Source organism: Triticum aestivum, chromosome 7A, assembly GCF_018294505.1.
Source record: "Triticum aestivum cultivar Chinese Spring chromosome 7A, IWGSC CS RefSeq v2.1, whole genome shotgun sequence".
NCBI classification, from domain to species: Eukaryota; Viridiplantae; Streptophyta; class Magnoliopsida; order Poales; family Poaceae; genus Triticum; species Triticum aestivum.
Window position 1 is genome coordinate 666,011,818 of NC_057812.1, and position 18,185 is coordinate 666,030,002.

The window sequence follows — 18,185 nt, forward strand, 5'->3', positions numbered from 1 at the left end:
GAACCGGGACAAATGTGCATTTTTCTACCAGTGAATGGTCAACGCACATATGTTAGCACAATCTGCTTAGTCAATATTCTTTCACGATGATGTGATTACGATTTATTGGTTTTTATTTAAAACATTGGAGATAAACCTCAAGAGTTGTATCATCAACCTTACTATTCCATGATTATGTGGTTGCTATTGGTAGCTGTCGATTGTTTACTGCGGATTTACTCTTTTGTCATGAAAAGATTTAAACTGCATCCTTACGATTTCTGACTTTTCTTAAGCACTTGACTGGATTATTCTGTACCTACTTGGTGAATTAACCTTGCCGGTTTGCAAATTCCCACGATGCAGATGCAGATCTTTGCAAAGACCCTCACTGGCAAGACTATCACCCTCGAGGTGGAGTCCTCCGACACCATCGACAATGTTAAGGCGAAGATTCAAGACAAGGAGGGCATCCCGTCGGACCAGTAGCATCTGATATTCACAGGCAAGCAGCTCGAGGACGAACGTACTCTTGCTGATTACAACATTCAGAAGGAGTCCACCCTTCACCTGGTGCTCCGCCTCCGTGGTGGCCAGTGATTTCTTTGGAAAATTGTTTCATGGGTCCTGGTAGTTGTCTCTATGGTTATGTGTGAGTCGTGTCATCATGTGTTACTATTGTCAGTGTCTTAGTTCTGTATTTTGTGTGCGAACATCTGTTGCTGCTGTGTAGCAGTGTGGTCTCTGTTATGTGTTTTAAGTGGGAGTGTGGAACTTAATCTTCTTACTCTGTGATTGTGGTTTCTCAAATTCGTCAAATGATCGGAGCTTCAGATGGTAACATGATTCATCCTTGCTGAAGGAGGTTCATGCGGCCAGAGGTCAGCAGGCTTCAGTTAGTTCCTTGGAATGTTGACGGAGGGACTCCACCGTCATTAGTTTCCTTCCACTTTAGATAATAATATGTCGTCGTTTTGTGTAAATGCATGATTGCACAGTTCCAAAATTGTGATGCCAGACACAACACCACACTTACTGAATGATTAATAAGACCTATCAAGATTCATAGAAGAAAAAACATCACTAAAGTACTCAACCCAAGTTTACATTGAAAGAATTGTTGAAAATCATCTTGTTCTTCTTACGCACAACACCACACTTTGCTCGGTGTTGTTGGGAGTCCGACGTGGCAGACATCAGCTCATTTCAAATGTCCGGAATAGTCTGGATAAATTTGGTGACCGTCACCAAAAGTGTGTCCGATTCAGGCATTTGTGGATGATTGGTGATCCCGTTGAAGTTGTCTTTAGTTTCCTTGTGGTGAAACCTACCCAAACCAACCCACTCGAATTCAAGTGGTACTCGCATTTTTATGAATTTGTTTCAACTTCTTCGATGCTATTTTTTCAGTGGTATGGCGTGTCCGTCAACTACGAGCAATGACCGTGCCATGAATGGCTCATGTCCCAGCCACTTTGTTTGCTACCGTTGTGAATCTCGCCAGTAAAACTGTAGCTACACTCAAGCAATGATTATTTTGTCAAGCCTCATGCCAAGGTCCCCTAGTTTCCTAAGGCCTACCGCTGCCATTGATTATGAGGTGTTTACATCAAAACTAAATCAATATTAAAATTTCTCGACTCAGTCTCTCAAAAATGCTCATGTCATTAAAGCATCTCCAATTGATAATGTAAAATACATCATCATCAAAAAGTGGTTAGAGTAAAATATACGTCACCAAAAAAGTGGGTTTTTACATCACCAAAACATCCAACTACAACAAATAGTTTAAAATAGGGCAGACATGAAAGCCGCTCCAATAGATGATGTAAACTATGTTGTGCAAATTTGGTCGAACACCTTGTGTGTGAGGTGGAACAAACCAGGCAGCTGCATGTCGGAGCATAGATGGTAGTTGCGGCGGTGACGAGCAGCTGGCGAAAGCGTCTCCTATGCCTCCTTGATGCTTGTCGGCTGGTGGCTGGCCCTAATTTCGACGACACACCACCGGCGATTCAACACCGACGATGCCGACCAAAGCAGTGGTCGGCCGGCTTGGTTATGGTGGTCGCGCAACTGCTTGCAGTGGCTCCGGCAGCCAGTAGCCATACTCCGACGACGACCACGAGCTGCGGGAGCCATCGGGGTGCCGGCACTCTGGCCAACAGCCAAATCTATCGAAACACGGCGCGCCGTCAGTTGGTGCCATGTTTTAAATCACGAGCAAATCTTGAGTAATTTCTTTTACATTTAAATCATATGTTGGAGTCTGTACCTTGGTGATGTAAAAATCAGTTGCTTTCATATCTGCATCATCTATTGGAGATGCTCTTAGGAACCCAAAAAAGAGAGGAGATACTCTTAGGAAGGGTTGTGTTTTTTTTACAGAGTAGAGATTTCATTTCTCAGATAATAACAATGTTAAAGACAAAATGAAATCCGCTGAGTCATCTTCCCAAACAAAAGAATTCTTCATCATATACGCTTGTTTAGCCAAAGCATTTGTTGCGATGTTTTTGCTTCTTGGTTGCATGGAGAAAATTTCACCTCTCCAAAGTCATAAGGGAGTTGAGCGCATTCAACAATCATTGCTGCTTGCGAACCATTGAATCTATATGGATCTTTGTTTGCATCAATTACAAGTTCATAATCTGACTCATTGTCAGGACCCCGATTCCAAGTCACATCGATCTAGCCGGTAACACCTCATATCACTTTGCGGCCTCACACATGGTATTCCCACGGGTGTCGCCTTACCATGGCCCGGGACCATTTGCTCCTTTTGGCTCACGTATATGATAGTGTCACTAGCATCCATATGACAGAGAACCCGGGCCGACATGACTAGTCGTGAACCCAAAGTGGCACTAACTTACGGAGACAGGCATACATGAATCAACATCGAGCATGTCAATCAGCAGCGTGCGAATCCGGGCTATAGCACTGGGCTAACAGGACTCCGGGAACCCGGGCTGTAGCAGGCTAGGCAGGACTCCGGATATCACCGCGTGACATTCCCCCGAAGGGACAGACACATGAACGAAGTGAATCACATGCCAGCCAGTCAAGTGTTCCAGAGCAGTAGTGCTGGGCTAGCAGGACTCCGGTGAACCAGGCTGTAGCGGACTACTATGGCTCATGGAAGCACAAGACTACATTTCCCCATAAGAGAGGCTACCAAGGATAAACAACTAGGTTGTCGGATCCCACGCATACCAAGCATTCCAATCATACACACAATATGCTCGATATGTGTGAATACAACATGGCATCACAACATAACTCTATGACTCAAGTATTTATTCATTAGGCTCCGAGGAGCGAGATATTACAAACATGGGTCTCATGACCCAACATTCACAGCATACATGTCAAAGCACATGCGGAAGCTTAACATGTCTGGGTACAGACATCTACAAATGAAAAAGGCTGAGAAGCCTGACTATCTACCAGATCCCGTCGAGGGCACAAGATCGTAGCTGAGGTATCAAGCTAAACTTCAAAGTCCACACGGAACTACTAGCGGGACTGACGTCTCTTTGCAAAACATAAAATAGGCAAACGTGAGTACAAATGTACACAGCAAGACTTACATCAGAACTAACTACATATGCATCGGTATCAACAATGGGGGTGGTGGAGTTTTAACTGCAGCAAGCCAGCTTTGACTCGGTGGCTATCTTAAACTACGACTGCAAGTAACTCTTTTGAGGTGGCGCACACGAGTCCACATATTCACCATATCAATATACCACTATGGATCTGCTCCCATCTCCCTACGAGAAGGCCATCCATAGCACTCACGCTTATCTTGCGAGTTTTAGAGTATCCACTTCAAGTTATCTATGAACTGTTATAGGCAACCCAGAAGTCCTTTACCGCGTACACGGCTATTCGAATAGATCATTTATAACCCTGCAAGGGTGTACTTCTTCACACACGCTCTCGCCACTTACCACCATGTACACGTTGTGTATCTCGTCAACCTTCAAGCGGAAGCCTGGCGAGGGAGTCGGCCACGACCTGACTAACCACACAAGTCTCTAGTCCAGGTTTATCGCCTATTCAGGTTCTATCCACGAGGAGATCCGGCCGGAGTTTCGCTCACAGCCCCAAACGATGTGTGCAGGGTTCCCGAGACACCAAACGGGCGCCCGGTACACCGTGCCACGGTGTAGCTACCGCATCATAGCCCACCCCTAGGGTCAGCGCTACGCACGGCCGCCAACACATATCCTATAAACACCAGAAACTAGCTGCAACTCCTGGACAGAGGACTAGGGCAGTTAATAAGTCGAGAGGGTCAATTAAGGATCCCAATGAGTGGTAGTAGCTGTTCATGGATCACAAACACAGAACTCAGTTCCTGAGAACGGTTTCAATGAGACAACCCACCACGTACTCCTACATGGCCTCTCACCGCTACCTTTACCAAATCGTGTTCACACACTTAGCTCACGCACAGTAGGACATGTTCATCACCATTCCAATTCATCCCCGATGAATCAGACCTGACTCAACTCTAAGCAGTAGCAGGCATGACAAACAAGCATGAATGAGTAGGCACATCAGGGCTCAAACAAATCCTACTCATGCTAGTGGGTTTCACCTATTTACTGTGGCAATGACAGGTCATGCAGAGGAAAAGGGGTTCAACTACCGCAGCATGTAACAGTTGAATCGTTGTTGTCCTAATGCAGTAAAAGAGAGCAGTAGCGAGAGAGTGGGATTGTATCGGAATGAACAAGGGGGTTTTGCTTGCCTGGCACTTCTGAAGATAGTATAGCTCTTCATCGGTGTCATCGAACTCATCGTCGGAATACGTCTATCGAGAGGGGACAAATGCCGGCAACAGAGAAGGAGAGCACAACCAATGCAACGCACAATATGGTGCATGATCATGACATGTCAATATGCTGTGTTTTGAGCTAATGCAACTAGCAACATGTTAAATGGAGTTGGTTTGAACCCTAGGTTCAAATTCAAACTCCATATGTGAGGGTTTAAATGCCATTTATATGATTTGGCCTAAACAGCAGCCATAAGTTGTTTTAACATGCATGAAAATGGTATAGATGGATAGATTGGATTTTTCTGATCATTTTTCATATATAATTTATTTCATTCTGAGCTACGGTTGATTTTATATGATTTTTAGAAGTTTAAAACATTTTCTGGAATTTCCTGTGAAAGAATAAATCCAGAAAAAGAGTTATTGCGTCAGCATGACATCGGGGTGACATTAGCAGGTCAAAGGCGCCAGCCCAGGTCAAACCTGACGGCTGGGACCCACACGTCAGTGAAACAACTAACTAACAGAGTTAGTTAGTGTTAGGTTAGCACTAACCTAGGTTAATTAGGCCCTGGGCCCACATGCCAGTGGCTCATCTAATTAACTAGGTTAATTAAACACTAATTAAACCTACACTAATTAAGTAGGGCCTGGGTCCACCTTTCGTTGACCCAGGGGAGTCAAACCCTAGGTCAAACAAGGTCAACTCGCCGGTGGCTCGACACCGGCGATGACAGACGCGACGGAGGGACTCGAAAATGGGCCACAGGGCATCATTTTGGCCGCGGTCTGTTGCGTTCGAACGCAAGCAGTGGTGTGCATTGAGTGGTGGCAGCGGTAGGTGCTGGGGTGGCCGGAAGAGTGGCCGGCGACGAGGTTCAGCGGCGGCAGCAGCTCGGGCATCCTCGGGATGGCGCTATAGAGCACGGGAGGAGGCGCTGCGGGTGTCTACAGGCTCATGGGATCGTGCTGAGCATGATGGTGTGCTCGGGCATGAGCTGTGGTGGCTGTGGCCACGACGGCGATGTGCGGGGGCGGCGGCGAGCTTCGGCCGTTGTGGAAGACGGAGCTAGCGGACGGGAACGGAGGGGGCGAGCACAGGGGGAGAATCAGGAGCTCACGGAGAGTGCAGAGGTGGCCTCAATGTGCTCAGGGAAGCATCGGAGCGGGCGGGGCCGCGAGAGGGATCTCCGGTGGCCGGCGACGAAGATGATGAAGATGGCGTCGATGCAGGGCCTCCGGCGGGGCGTGGCTGGAAGGAGAGGATGAGGGAGGCGTGGCGATGCTCGTGGACACGTCGGGGAGGCGAGGAGAGCATGGAGGCTGCAGCGTTACGGCGGCGCGGCTGCGGCTGCGCTCGGGCACGAGAGGGAGAGAGAGCAGGGAAGAGGTCGGGAGAGAGTGAGAGGGTTCCAGGGGGTGCGTGGCGCTGCAAGAGACGTCCAGGGGAAGGAGGAGGTAGCCAGGCAGGGAGGAGGTGGCCGGCGTGTGGCTGCGCGCGCCGGGCACGCGCCCCTGCCTACTGGCGCGAGGAGGAAGGCGACAGAGGGCTGCGGTGGTGGGCTGGGCCGGCCACTTGGGCCGCCAGGTAAGCCCGGGTGAGGTTCCTTCTCTCTCTCTTTCTGTTTTCAGTTTTCTATTTTTCTATAATCTTTGTGGCTTTTCTAAAAAATACCTAGACCCTTTCAAAAATCACCAAACTGCACATTCCCATTGTATAGAATATATCCAACATGGAACATTTCAGTTTAGGATTACTTGGGCATTTAAAATATTTACTAACATTTAAATGCCCAAATTCAAATAACATATGATTTAATCCAGTGACCTTTGGATGACCTAGAAATTTGTGCACCATTTTTGTCAGAGGTTCTAGACCACGACAAAGATGATGAACATTTTAGACGGGCATTTTGGGTTCATTGAAAATGATTTTAGTAACCCTAGTTGGTTTAAGGGGGGTGCTGGGGGTTCTGACATCCCCATTTCAAGTTTCTGAGGAATTTAAAAATGATGCAACACCAGATGCTAGCACTAAGCAGTACCAGAAGCTAGGGATGTGACACTCAACCTCTACCCTCGAGAATCCCACATGAGCTGACAAATTAATACCATTCCTGAGAGCAATTGTTTCAGCAGAAGCCACATCCGAAAGATGTGGAACGAACCATGTTGCATCTGCTACAAAACATCATTCATCTCTGATGACTGTTCGAGTAGCTCCTGATCGATCTTCTATGTGGAATGAGATATCTACATTAACTTTCAAAAAGTCGTGCAACGGTTTGCACCACTTTTTCGGTCCCTTCTTCCTTTCGTTCTTCTTTTTAGTCACTCTGGAATTTTGTGGCAATTGCTCTGATGGATGTTGTTGTTCTACCTACTAGAAGTACTGATACACCCATTGTTAGCTGTCAGTGTTGCCACCATAGGTACCAAGATGCCACAACCACAAGCTCAGACCTCCAATACTCTTCCCTGAGTTCCGATGTCTACTACACAACCTTCTTCTTGTAGACGTTGTTGGGCCTCCAAGTGCAGAGGTTTGTAGGACAGTAGCAAATTTCCCTCAAGTGGATGACCTAAGGTTTATCAATCCGTGGGAGGCGTAGGATGAATATGGTCTCTCTCAAACAACCCTGCAACCAAATAACAAAGAGTCTCTTGTGTCCCCAACACACCCAATACAATGGTAAATTGTATAGGTGCACTAGTTTGGCGAAGAGATGGTGATACAAGTGCAATATGGATGGTAGATATAGGTTTTTGTAATCTGAAAATATAAAAACAGCAAGGTAACTAATGATAAAAGTGAGCGTAAACGGTATTGCAATGTGTTGAAACAAGGCCTAGGGTTAATACTTTCACTAGTGCAAGTTCTCTCAACAATAATAACATAATTGGATCATATAACTATCCCTCATCATGCAACAAAGAGTCACTCCAAAGTCACTAATAGCGGAGAACAAACGAAGAGATTATTATAGGGTACGAAACCACCTCAAAGTTATCCTTTCTGATCAATCTATTCAAGAGTCTGTAGTAAAATAACATGAAGCTATTCTTTCCGTTCAATCTATCATAGAGTTCATACTAGAATAACACCTTAAGACACAAATCAACCAAAACCCTAATGTCACCTAGATACTCCAATGTCACCTCAAGTATCCATGGGTATGATTATACGATATGCATCACACAATCTCAGATTCATCTATTCAACCAACACAAAGAACTTCAAAGAGTGCCCCAAAGATTCTACCGGAGAGTCAAGACGAAAACGTGTGCCAACCCCTATGCATAAGTTCACAAGGTCACGGAACTCACAAGTTGATCACCAAAACATACATCAAGTGGATCACATGATATCCCATTGTCACCACAGATAAGCACGTGCAAGACATACATCAAGTTTTCTCAAATCCTTAAAGACTCAATTCGATAAGATAACTTTAAAGGGAAAACTCAATTCATCACAAGAGAGTAGAGGGGGAGAAACATCATAAGATCCAAATATAATAGCAAAGCTCACGATACATCAAGATCGTGCCGACTCAAGAACACGAGAGAGAGAGAGAGAGAGAGAGAGAGAGAGAGAGAGAGATCAAACACATAGCTACTGGTACATACCCTTAGCCCTGAGGGAGAACTACTCCATCCTCGTCATGGAGAGCACCGGGATGATGAAGATGGCCACCGAAGAGGGATTCCCCCTCCGGCAATGTGCCGGAATGGGTCTAGATTGGTTTTCGGTGGCTACGGAGGCTTCTGGCGGTGGAACTCCCGATCTAGGTTTCTTTCTGGAAGTTTTGGGTTATATATGAGGTGTTGGAGTTGGGGACAAGTCAGGGGGTTCCCGAGGCAGCCACGAGGCAGGGGGCGCGCCCCCACCCTCGTGGTGGCCTCGGGACTCTTCTGGCCCACCTCCGGTACTCCGTGGGCTTCTTCTGGTCCAAAAATAATCTCCATGAAGTTTCATGTCAATTGGACTCCGTTTGATTTTCCTTTTCCGCGATAGTTAAAAACAAGGAAAAAACAAAAACTGGCACTGGGCTCTAGGCTAATAGGTTAGTCCCAAAAAACATATAAAATAGCATATTAATGCATATAAAACATCCAAGGTTGATAATATAATAGCATGGAACAATCAAAAATTATAGATACGTTGGAGACGTATCAAGTTCTCATCTATAATTTGGTTCAAGTTAACAAAAACCGACATGTCTCGGCATATGGCCTTCTTGTTCGCCTTTGTTAGATCCAACTCTTCCTAAATTTTTCTAACCCTCTTAGAGTTGAAAAGATAGTGTTGAATATCCTTGGCCCCCCTCAAGCAGATTGGACATTGTGCTTGTGTTAAAACATGTCTTTTTGTCAGTACGCCCTTACAGGGAAGGATATAATACTTTCTAGAGGAAATTTTTATAACCTTAGTCGTCGCCTTAAGTTTCCAGATGTCAGCCTAAATGGGGTTTGGATTTGCTCGACCATGGCCATCCTTCGCATGCATACGCTGTCCACACTTATGATCCCATTCCCTATGATAAGCAGATTGAACAGAGAATGTACCAGGCTTAGTATAATGCCATGCAACAAAGTGTCATTCCCTAAACATTCAAAGGGATTTGTAATATGTGATGCACATCAACAGGGTAGAATGTATCATGGATTAAATCTTCATCCCAGTTTCCAGTATGTGGGTCAATAAGGGCGTGTTTTGTTACCTGCACCATTTTTTGCCACTTTGCACATGTGTCTCAAATGGGCCTGGCTGAGGTAAAACAGGCCAAAAACTAGCATCCACACATACTTTGGTTGCCCGCATCTAGGCTTTCTACATAAGGGAACCAATATTGACCCGCAATTTGGTTGCCTGCATTACACTGGGCGCACAAAACTACACGGTGTTTGGTTGCAAACTGCATAAAGTGTTATCACCACTTCTCACTAGTGGTGACCTTACCACACACGACCTGAACGTAGTTTTAGTCCTAGTTAGGAAACATATCATAATTCATCCTAGCTACTAACAAATATCAGTACAAATATAATAGTCAAATGGCTCAATAGGGTAAAGTTCATCAATGCCAAACTAGTTGGAAGTCCATCCTTGTCTTCTTTTTATTCTGCTGATGTTGTCCCTTCTTCTTCTTCTTCTTCTTCTTCTTCTTCTTCTTCTTCTTCTTCTTCTTCTTCTTCTTCCTCTTCAGATCCTTGTCTGGCCTCTGTTTTCCCACATTGCCTATGCCCACCCCATCCCTTTTTTCTTCCAGGCTTCACTGTCAAATGCCTCCACACCATGGCCAAAGCTGACAACATCATCAAGCGTCACCTCTTCCTCCTCCGGCACCAGTTCATCACAACCACATTACAAGATCCAGTTACGCAGAATGCAACAAGCAAGAATAAGCTTAAACTGGGCGGGGAAAGTGTGGAATGGCTTTTGATCCAGGGTCATAAACCTATTCTTCAGAGCTCTGAATGCCCTCTCAATTGTAACTCTAAGGCTGGAGTGTCAGTTCCTGTGGAGTCCTGAGCTAGTTCCTACCAGCAAACACGTTCAGATGGTACCTGATTTTCCTGAAGGGTGGAAGAGCACCTGGTCGACATGCATTGCTAACATCTCCTAGGTATAACTTGCCATGAGTATGTTGATGCCATTAGGTCGACTCATGCTATCACTTAGAGTGTTAGCATCATGTCTTGATCCTTTCCAGCCAGCCAACACGATGGTACCTATTTTTTCTGAAGGGTGGAAGAGCACCCAGTCGACATGCATAGCCAGGATCTCCTAGGTAGAACTTGCCATGAGTATATTGATGCCATTAGGTCAACTCATGTTATCACTTAGAGTGTTAGCATCATGTCTTGATCCTTTCCAGCCAGCCAGCACATATGTGAACTTCAGATCAAAGTCAACAACAACAAGAACATTCTTGCTTTGTGTAATGCTTTCTACCCTTGTATGTTGCAGATTGTGACATTGGCACTCTGGCAGTGATATGTCTATTGCCCCAATGCAATCCTGAAATGGCATTACAAGATGGTGTTATGGCTATAGCAGAACAATACAAGCATATCATGACATGAACTACATACTGTCAGTGCTCACCTTGAAGTATGGACACCATCTTGGACTAGTGTGAATCTTGTTACAAGTCCGGCCCGTTGGTGACCTGATCATTTCTCCGTTGAGTTCCCCAACATCATACATCACTTGCCTGAAGTACCTGGAAATGGTCTCCATTGACCTCCTGAACGTGTTGTGCATAATCCTGAATCTCTGGTTATGACCAAAAACATGAAGGAACGTGGCTACTTGCTCTTCCACACGGGTGTGGATGCTATCTTGTAGTAGCCCCCTGCTCCCAAAGGTCTGCACATGCCTGATGAAAGGTGCTCTTTTCATTTGATGCATCCACATAGCCTCTATGTCATCACAGTTGTAGATGTAGTTCAGATTCAATATCCTCTCCTGATCCCAGATTAACGTTGGACCATAACATATGACAGGCTTATCACCATGACGAATAGCTCCCTTGTGAGCCATGCCTGAATCACAGCTATCAGTGTTGCTGCCTAAACTACCAGCTTCGTTCGTTCGACCATAACCTAGGCGACATCGAGGGTGCGGTGAACGATGGAGAAATCGATCCTACACCCTTCCTAACAGCCTAGCAACCAACCTAACATAGGGGGGGGGGGTTCTATGTTGCTTACCGGCTTTGGAGATAACAACGAGGAAGGAGGGCCCCTGGCTGAGTCGAGGAGGACCAGACAGTGGCCAAGAGGAAGGGGATAAGCAGCTCCTCCTGCTGGAGAGTGCTACTATTGCGTCCGTGGCGCGCCGCTTGCACATATTTGAGTCGCCACCGCCGTCGGTGCTAAGAATAGAGGAAGTGCTTGTCCTAGAGCTAGTGGTGACCGAGTAAATGGGGCGATGAGGCTAGACATCCCGCCTCGACCAATTTCCATCTCCCGCCATCTCCACTCAATTTCCCCTTGCGCCGTCGCAAGTGGCGCTGCCTCCTTTTTGCGCCACACTCAGCCTGGCTCAATGAAAACTGCCGATTCAAGGGTTTCCAGTGAGTCAGGCTCTGTGCTACTTTAAGGTTCGTGCCGATGCGAGTTAGGCCTCTTGTTTGCAACCAAACACATTTTTATTGGCCCAACTAGATTTGGTTAGAGGTAATGCAGGCAACCGAACATGTCCTAAGGTCTTCTACTTTGGATAACAGATTTTGCCCTCTGGGAGTGATAATCTTCCTGTTGTTACTTGTTGGAAATCATGAATCTCTCCATATATTGAAAGGGCTGTGTTTGTTCATAAGGTAAAAAATTGCATTGTGAGTTTTAGAAGGAAAAAAGAATCCGCAGCCTCCTGAACTGCCCGCTCGGCTCGCGTGCCGGCTGAGCCGTGTTGTAATCGAGCCGGTCCCCTTTCCCTTACCCACCCGCATCAACTCGCCCCCGCTGATTCCAACCGGAAAAATCCAAGCGATCGATCTTCAGCTCCCGCGAACCTCCCTCGCCGTCAAGGTATGCGCACGCCACCGATTCCCTCTTCCCCCAAGCTATCTATCTCTTCTTCTTCTTGCGGGGTTCGTCTACGGTCGTCGATTCAGTCAACGCTGCGAGATAGATGAGCGTAGAGACAGCATGCCGATTTCCGTCCGTGTAGATCGTGCTATTCATGTTCTATATACGATTCGTTTATGTGCTGGTAGATCCAATGCTTTTTTTTTCTAGTTGTTGAGGACGAGTGGTGTATGCGCTCTCGTTCAGTTTTATTGCTGTAGATTTCAGTCGACTATTGTTGCTGTCCGCGGTAGTTAATCTAGAGTTTTTGCTTGGGTTTGAACTGATTAATGTTGGACCTGCCGTTGTAGATTCTTGTTTATGTCTGCATCATCAGATTATTTGTCGTCCAACGCACAGTTTCTTGATTTAATTATGCCAAACTCTGTTTCTACCTTTTTCACACACAAAAAAACTCTGTTTCTACCTTTCTGCTCATCTGGGTCATAGCTTGCAAAAACCTCTTACATTACAGGTTATCCAAACTGCAGGTGGGTGGGGTCGATCGGAGGAAGGGGGGAGAAGATGGACGCAGAGCAGGAGTCGCAGTGGGCGGCGGCGCAGGGGATTGGCATCGGCGAGGACCTCGTCCCAGCCGCGCTGCGGCACCTGGAGTTCCTCGCCGCGGTCGACCGCCGCCGGTGGCTCTACGAGGGCCCGCTGCTCCACAGGGCTATACACAGGTATCGCCATCACATTGGCTTTTCAACAACACAACTTACACAAGAGACCTTTGAGTCTGAAAACCAGTATATTTTCTGAGGTGTTCCATTCTTTTTCTGTCGGGGTGTTATTGATGAACAGCCTCTACTCTCTAGGGTGTGTTGGGAATAAAATTTCTCAGTATCGTTGCCATATTTCGATAAATTCTTGGTGAATTTGAGGATAACTCTTGGCGCGATCACTATTTGGAACATTGTCCATGTCTCCTGACGAACACCTGCTTGAGGAAAATTAGACAAAAACCACTAGTTTAGTTTACATTAATATAAGTTGGTGGAAGAGTTTCTGAAACCATCATTCGATCTGTGTTTTCAGTTCCAATTTGTTGCTACAAGTCTGGCCTTATCTGGAAATTTTGGCATGAAAATCTGGCTTCTTATTTAAGTTCAAAGTCCCTATCATGCTGAAATAAGTGATACTATGAAAAAAATCACTCATACTAAATTAATTTATGTTCTGTGTCGAATAGACTTTGAATTATTAATTTGTTGTGGTGCTAGGTACAAAGCTTGCTGGCTTCCTCTTCTTGCCAAGTACACTGAGGCTTCTGTTGCAGATGAGCCTTTGGTTGTTCCGCTTGATTGTGAATGGATATGGCACTGCCATCGGCTTAATCCGGTATGAGTATCTAAGTTATTATTAACTCACAGATGCTTGTGTGTCGTTCAAAATCTGTGAACACCACATTTGAGAACTAGTATTTGGCTATTTGCATCTCTTGCATAAAAGAAAATACTAGTGAACATGGTTGGAAATGTCTAAATCAAAATCATCTTGTTATTTCTGGTTTTGCTGTGCTGACAACAATATCTTTCAGACTCAGTACATAAAGGACTGCAAGAGATTATATGGCAGAATACTGGGCACTAACAATGTCAAGTCCTCCATTCAAGCAAAGTCCAACGATCAGGCTGAGAAAGTTTGGACTGAGTTATATCCTGGGGAGCCTTTTGAGTTGGAGTACACAAGTCCTTCTGACGATTTTGTTGACGTGGGTGATGGAACTGCAGGAGGCATTTCCTATGATTTGATCTCAGCTGTTAGGAGACAGTCTTCTTTCGTCTACCAGGTAGTTACATTACTAACCTTTGCTCTGATATACTACATATAAGACAAGTCAATGTGGTAGATTACCCATGATTGAACAACTGATATCTAAAAATTAGCTATTCTAAATTTCACAAGCAGATTGATACCTGATTTTATTGGCCCAGCAAATGTTGGTGATAGTTCAAAAGTTGTGTCACTGTTGATCCATACATGTGGAAGAAAGCAATAGAAAAGCAGTGCTACTGCCTTTTTGTAAAAGGAAAAATATGCAAGAACAATAAATAAAAAATGTGTACAGAAAGTCAGTGAGCTCCTTTGTTTCTGGCAGGTTGGAACACCAAACATGCATGATCATCGTTTTCTTGAAGAAGCTCTAGCTCGATACAAAGGTTTTTTGTATTTGATCAAGCTGAATCAGGAGAAAGGAATGAACCTCTTTCGTGTGCCAACCTACGACGTGGATCTAATGTGGCACACCCACCAACTGAATTCTGTTACCTACTACAGTGACATGCTGAATCTTCTTGGGAGAGTTCTGGAGCATGATGACACAGATGATGACCGAGCTGAAGGAAAGAAGCTCGACACTGGATTTTCAGGGACCACTGAGCAGTTCGAGAATAACTTTGGTCTGAGATACTGGAAGGTTGGCGCTATGTACCGTGGAAGCCTGCCATCTCCTGTGACATCCGTTCCTCAGATATTTAATAGTGAGGATGATAGTGTTTTTGGTGTCGATAAAGCAGAGAAGCATCTTACTATTCTTGAAACAACAGTTGTGGAGGTATGATGCTCTTTGTACATCTTATTGTTGTCCATGAATGAAGAAATAGTTACACAAGTACAATAATTTCGGTTTTAAAGATGTTTCTTATCTAGTAAATAACCCAAAACATGGTACGTTGTACTATTAATATTATTATTAATTTGGAAGCACGCCTGATATTTGATATTGAGCACTTCTAATGCCAACAGACATTTACTGAATTTATGAACTCAAAATATTTTCATTCTTTGCAGTTATATTTACAGATTGTGGACATCAAGAATTTACCATCTGCAATTCCAGAGAAAAGTGTGTACGTGTGGTTCACCAAGACTCAACCAGATGTATTTATCAGTGATGGCGGCAGGTTAGATATTTCAACGAAAACAGGGAAGAGTATCGGAGCTGGTTTCCAATGTGAACCGACTGGCGAACTCATTCTTACAGCAATGGTTGATCAGGCCTATTTTGGGGCCTCATCATCGAAGAAATCAGAACCATTGGGGAAGATTTCGATCTCTCTTCAAGAGCTTACACAGCCTGATTCCAAGCTTTCCTTTGAGAGGTGGTTTGAACTGAAAAGTCGTGGTGCATATGCTGGTTCCCCTCCTGTCAGTCTTCGTGTTGCTGCATCTTGTACTGTCCCAAGGCAGGCTCCACAGGTTCTTAGCATGGTCAATGTGAAGCCTTTCTCTCTGAAGGCCTGTCTATTGCCACATTACATCAAGGATCAAAATATGAGCTCCTGGACTCGCTTCGTGTATGACTGTGGTACTGAACTCATTCGTCTTCAGATAAGGTATTTTTGTTTTTACCGTGGTATCAATCATACATATCAGTGAAGAACTGTACATTGAGTCTAGAAACGCATTTGTATGCTGATTAGTAAGTCCTGCATGATACTTACCGGTAGTTTTTTCTAGAAACAAATAAAATCTTACTATATGATACATTGATTGCTAATAACATATGGTGTTATTGCATCTTCCTTTCAAACTACAAATTGATGCTTTCTGCAGGAATCGATATTCAACTTATATAGAAGTATTTGTACATTACCTTCAAAACAGATCCAAATTTATTCCAGTGGACACTGAAAAGTTTTATTTGCCTATGTTTAAGAAAGAAATATCAATTTCTTCTGATCTAATGAGAATTTCCTCCTCTTTACTTCAGGGAGCACAAGGCCAAGAGTGGCATGGCTCTCATTCGAGAATTGGTTGGAGTAACAAAGTCATCAAAGCAACCATTTCAGCTTGCAGAATTCACGAAAAACAAATGGTCTTTTAACAACTCCAACTTATCCATCACTCATGACCTGAAACCAAGCAAGGATGGCTGCATACATGAGCTCAAATACGGCAACAAACTGGTAAGGACAACTGCAGTCTACAGCTCATTTCATACAGGCAGTCTGTTCGCTCAAAAGATAGTTATTACATCAAGTTATATGTAAATGAAAAAACGTTTATGCATGTAACATACTTACAGTTCTGGTACTTCTTTGAACAAAGCAGATCAAACTATACAGGGGAAGGAGACTAGCATATGAACTCAAATGCTGCAGTCAGCATGCTGAAGATACTACAGCAGTTACTGCTGTGAAGTTCTCAGCTGAACACCCCTATGGCAAAGCAGTGGCACTACTTGACACTGAATCAGAATTTATCACGGTACAATGCTCAGCTCTGATGTCATATCCTTCTAAGTACTCCCTCTGTCCCATAATAGTATAATTTTTTTATTACAACCAATGTACTCATATGTCGATTGTAATAACATCTTATATTATGGGACAGATGGAGCAGTAAAGATTAATTTCCTTGCATCTCAGATATACTCATGGTGTTCTTACTTAAATTTAGGTTGATGAGGATTGGTTTCTGCTTCCCTGGGTCGCAATATCATTCTTGTTCCTGAATTCCATTGGCAAAGATGGTGTGAAGCTCATCGAAGGTGCCATGGTACATAAAGCTGGAACTGTTGAGCCTGGTACTACAGTGACTTCTGAAATGGCGAAAGGTGGAGCAGCAGGCGCCACTGCTGCGCAATGTGGCCCTTGTGGCACGGCTGGTGGCAGTGACATGGTCATGGCAAGTGACGAGGCTGGTCATGCTAGCTGTGACGGGTCAGTCACTTCAAGCGGCAAGGTGGCTGATTCTAAGTGCGGTGGTTGTGGATCAGACTCTGGTGGTGGAAGCGGTGTCTCTGTGGTCACCATGAGCAACAAGAAAGGTCATGCGAGCTGTGGTGTCGTTGCAGGTGGCGAGAATGGCCATATTGAGTCTGCTGGGTGTGGATCGGGATGCAGCAGTTCCTGCGGTGGCAGCATGGTTATTGAAAGCTCCCAGGAGGGGAACACCAAGTCAGGTGGCTGCGGTTCAGGTTGTGGTGGTGGAGGCTGTGGCGGCATGGTCATGGAAAGCGCCAAGACTGGCTTCGTCAAGCCAGGCGTTTGTGGTTCGGGCTGTGGTGGTGGTTGTGGCAGCATGGTCATGGAAAGCTCCAAGACTGGCTTCGCCAAGTCAGGCGGTTGCGGTTCAGGCTGTGGTGGTGGTTGTGGTTCGGGCTGTGGCGGTGGTTGCGGCAGCATGGTCATTTCACAGTAGTTATTGCCTTCCAGTTCCATGTCCTTTGACCTACTCATAGAGCTGTGGCCTGTGCTTGTAAATAATATTGAGGTTGGGTGTTGATTGGTTCAGTTGGTGGCGTGGGAAGGCCTGGGTTGTTCCAGTCCGGTAACTGGGCAGTGCCTATAATAATTCTATAAAAGAAAAAATTGACATGTTTGTACATGGTTTCTCTGCAGTTTTTATTATGAAGTACAGATTTCATGACTTGTTGATCTGTTCATGTAAAGATGGTGAACTGCCTTGTTTTGTTTGCAATTTCCAACTACACCCATCTGTCGCAAGATTTAGATGACCACTGTCAGTCTCTGACTTTGTTTTTCTGTTCATATATGCCTTGTTGACTTACCCTTTCTTTGCAATTTCCAAGTATGCTGATGCAGATCTTTGTGAAGGCACTCACCGGCATGACCATCATCCTTGAGGCTGAGTCCTCTGACACAAGGCAAATATACAGGACAAGGAGGGCATCCTGCCGGACCAGCCGAGGCTTATCTTTGCTGGGAAACAGCTCGAGGATGGGGGGATGCTTGCTGATTACAATAACCAGAAGTTGTCCACCCTCCACCTGGTGCTTAGGCTCGAGGATGCAGATCTTGGTGAAGACACTCACCGGTAAGACCATCACCCTCGGTTGAGTCTTCCGACATGAATGACAGAGCAACCC

The 18,185-nt window shown here is 45.1% G+C and overlaps 1 protein-coding gene and 1 pseudogene across 1 annotated transcript; both read left to right on the top strand.

Moving 5' to 3' along the window:
• The first annotated feature begins 345 nt into the window (after positions 1 to 345).
• LOC123149101 (polyubiquitin-like) lies at positions 346 to 18,179 on the top strand (annotated as a pseudogene).
• LOC123149100 (glycine-rich domain-containing protein 1) lies at positions 12,399 to 17,741 on the top strand. Its single transcript, XM_044568635.1, has 9 exons — positions 12,399 to 12,442; positions 12,841 to 13,032; positions 13,573 to 13,690; positions 13,890 to 14,141; positions 14,451 to 14,906; positions 15,143 to 15,687; positions 16,065 to 16,260; positions 16,406 to 16,561; positions 16,754 to 17,741. Exons 1-9 carry the CDS (start codon positions 12,414 to 12,416, stop codon positions 17,495 to 17,497), a joined length of 2,688 nt encoding a protein of 895 aa, XP_044424570.1. The 5' UTR covers positions 12,399 to 12,413; the 3' UTR covers positions 17,498 to 17,741.
• Positions 18,180 to 18,185: the final 6 nt, after the last annotated feature.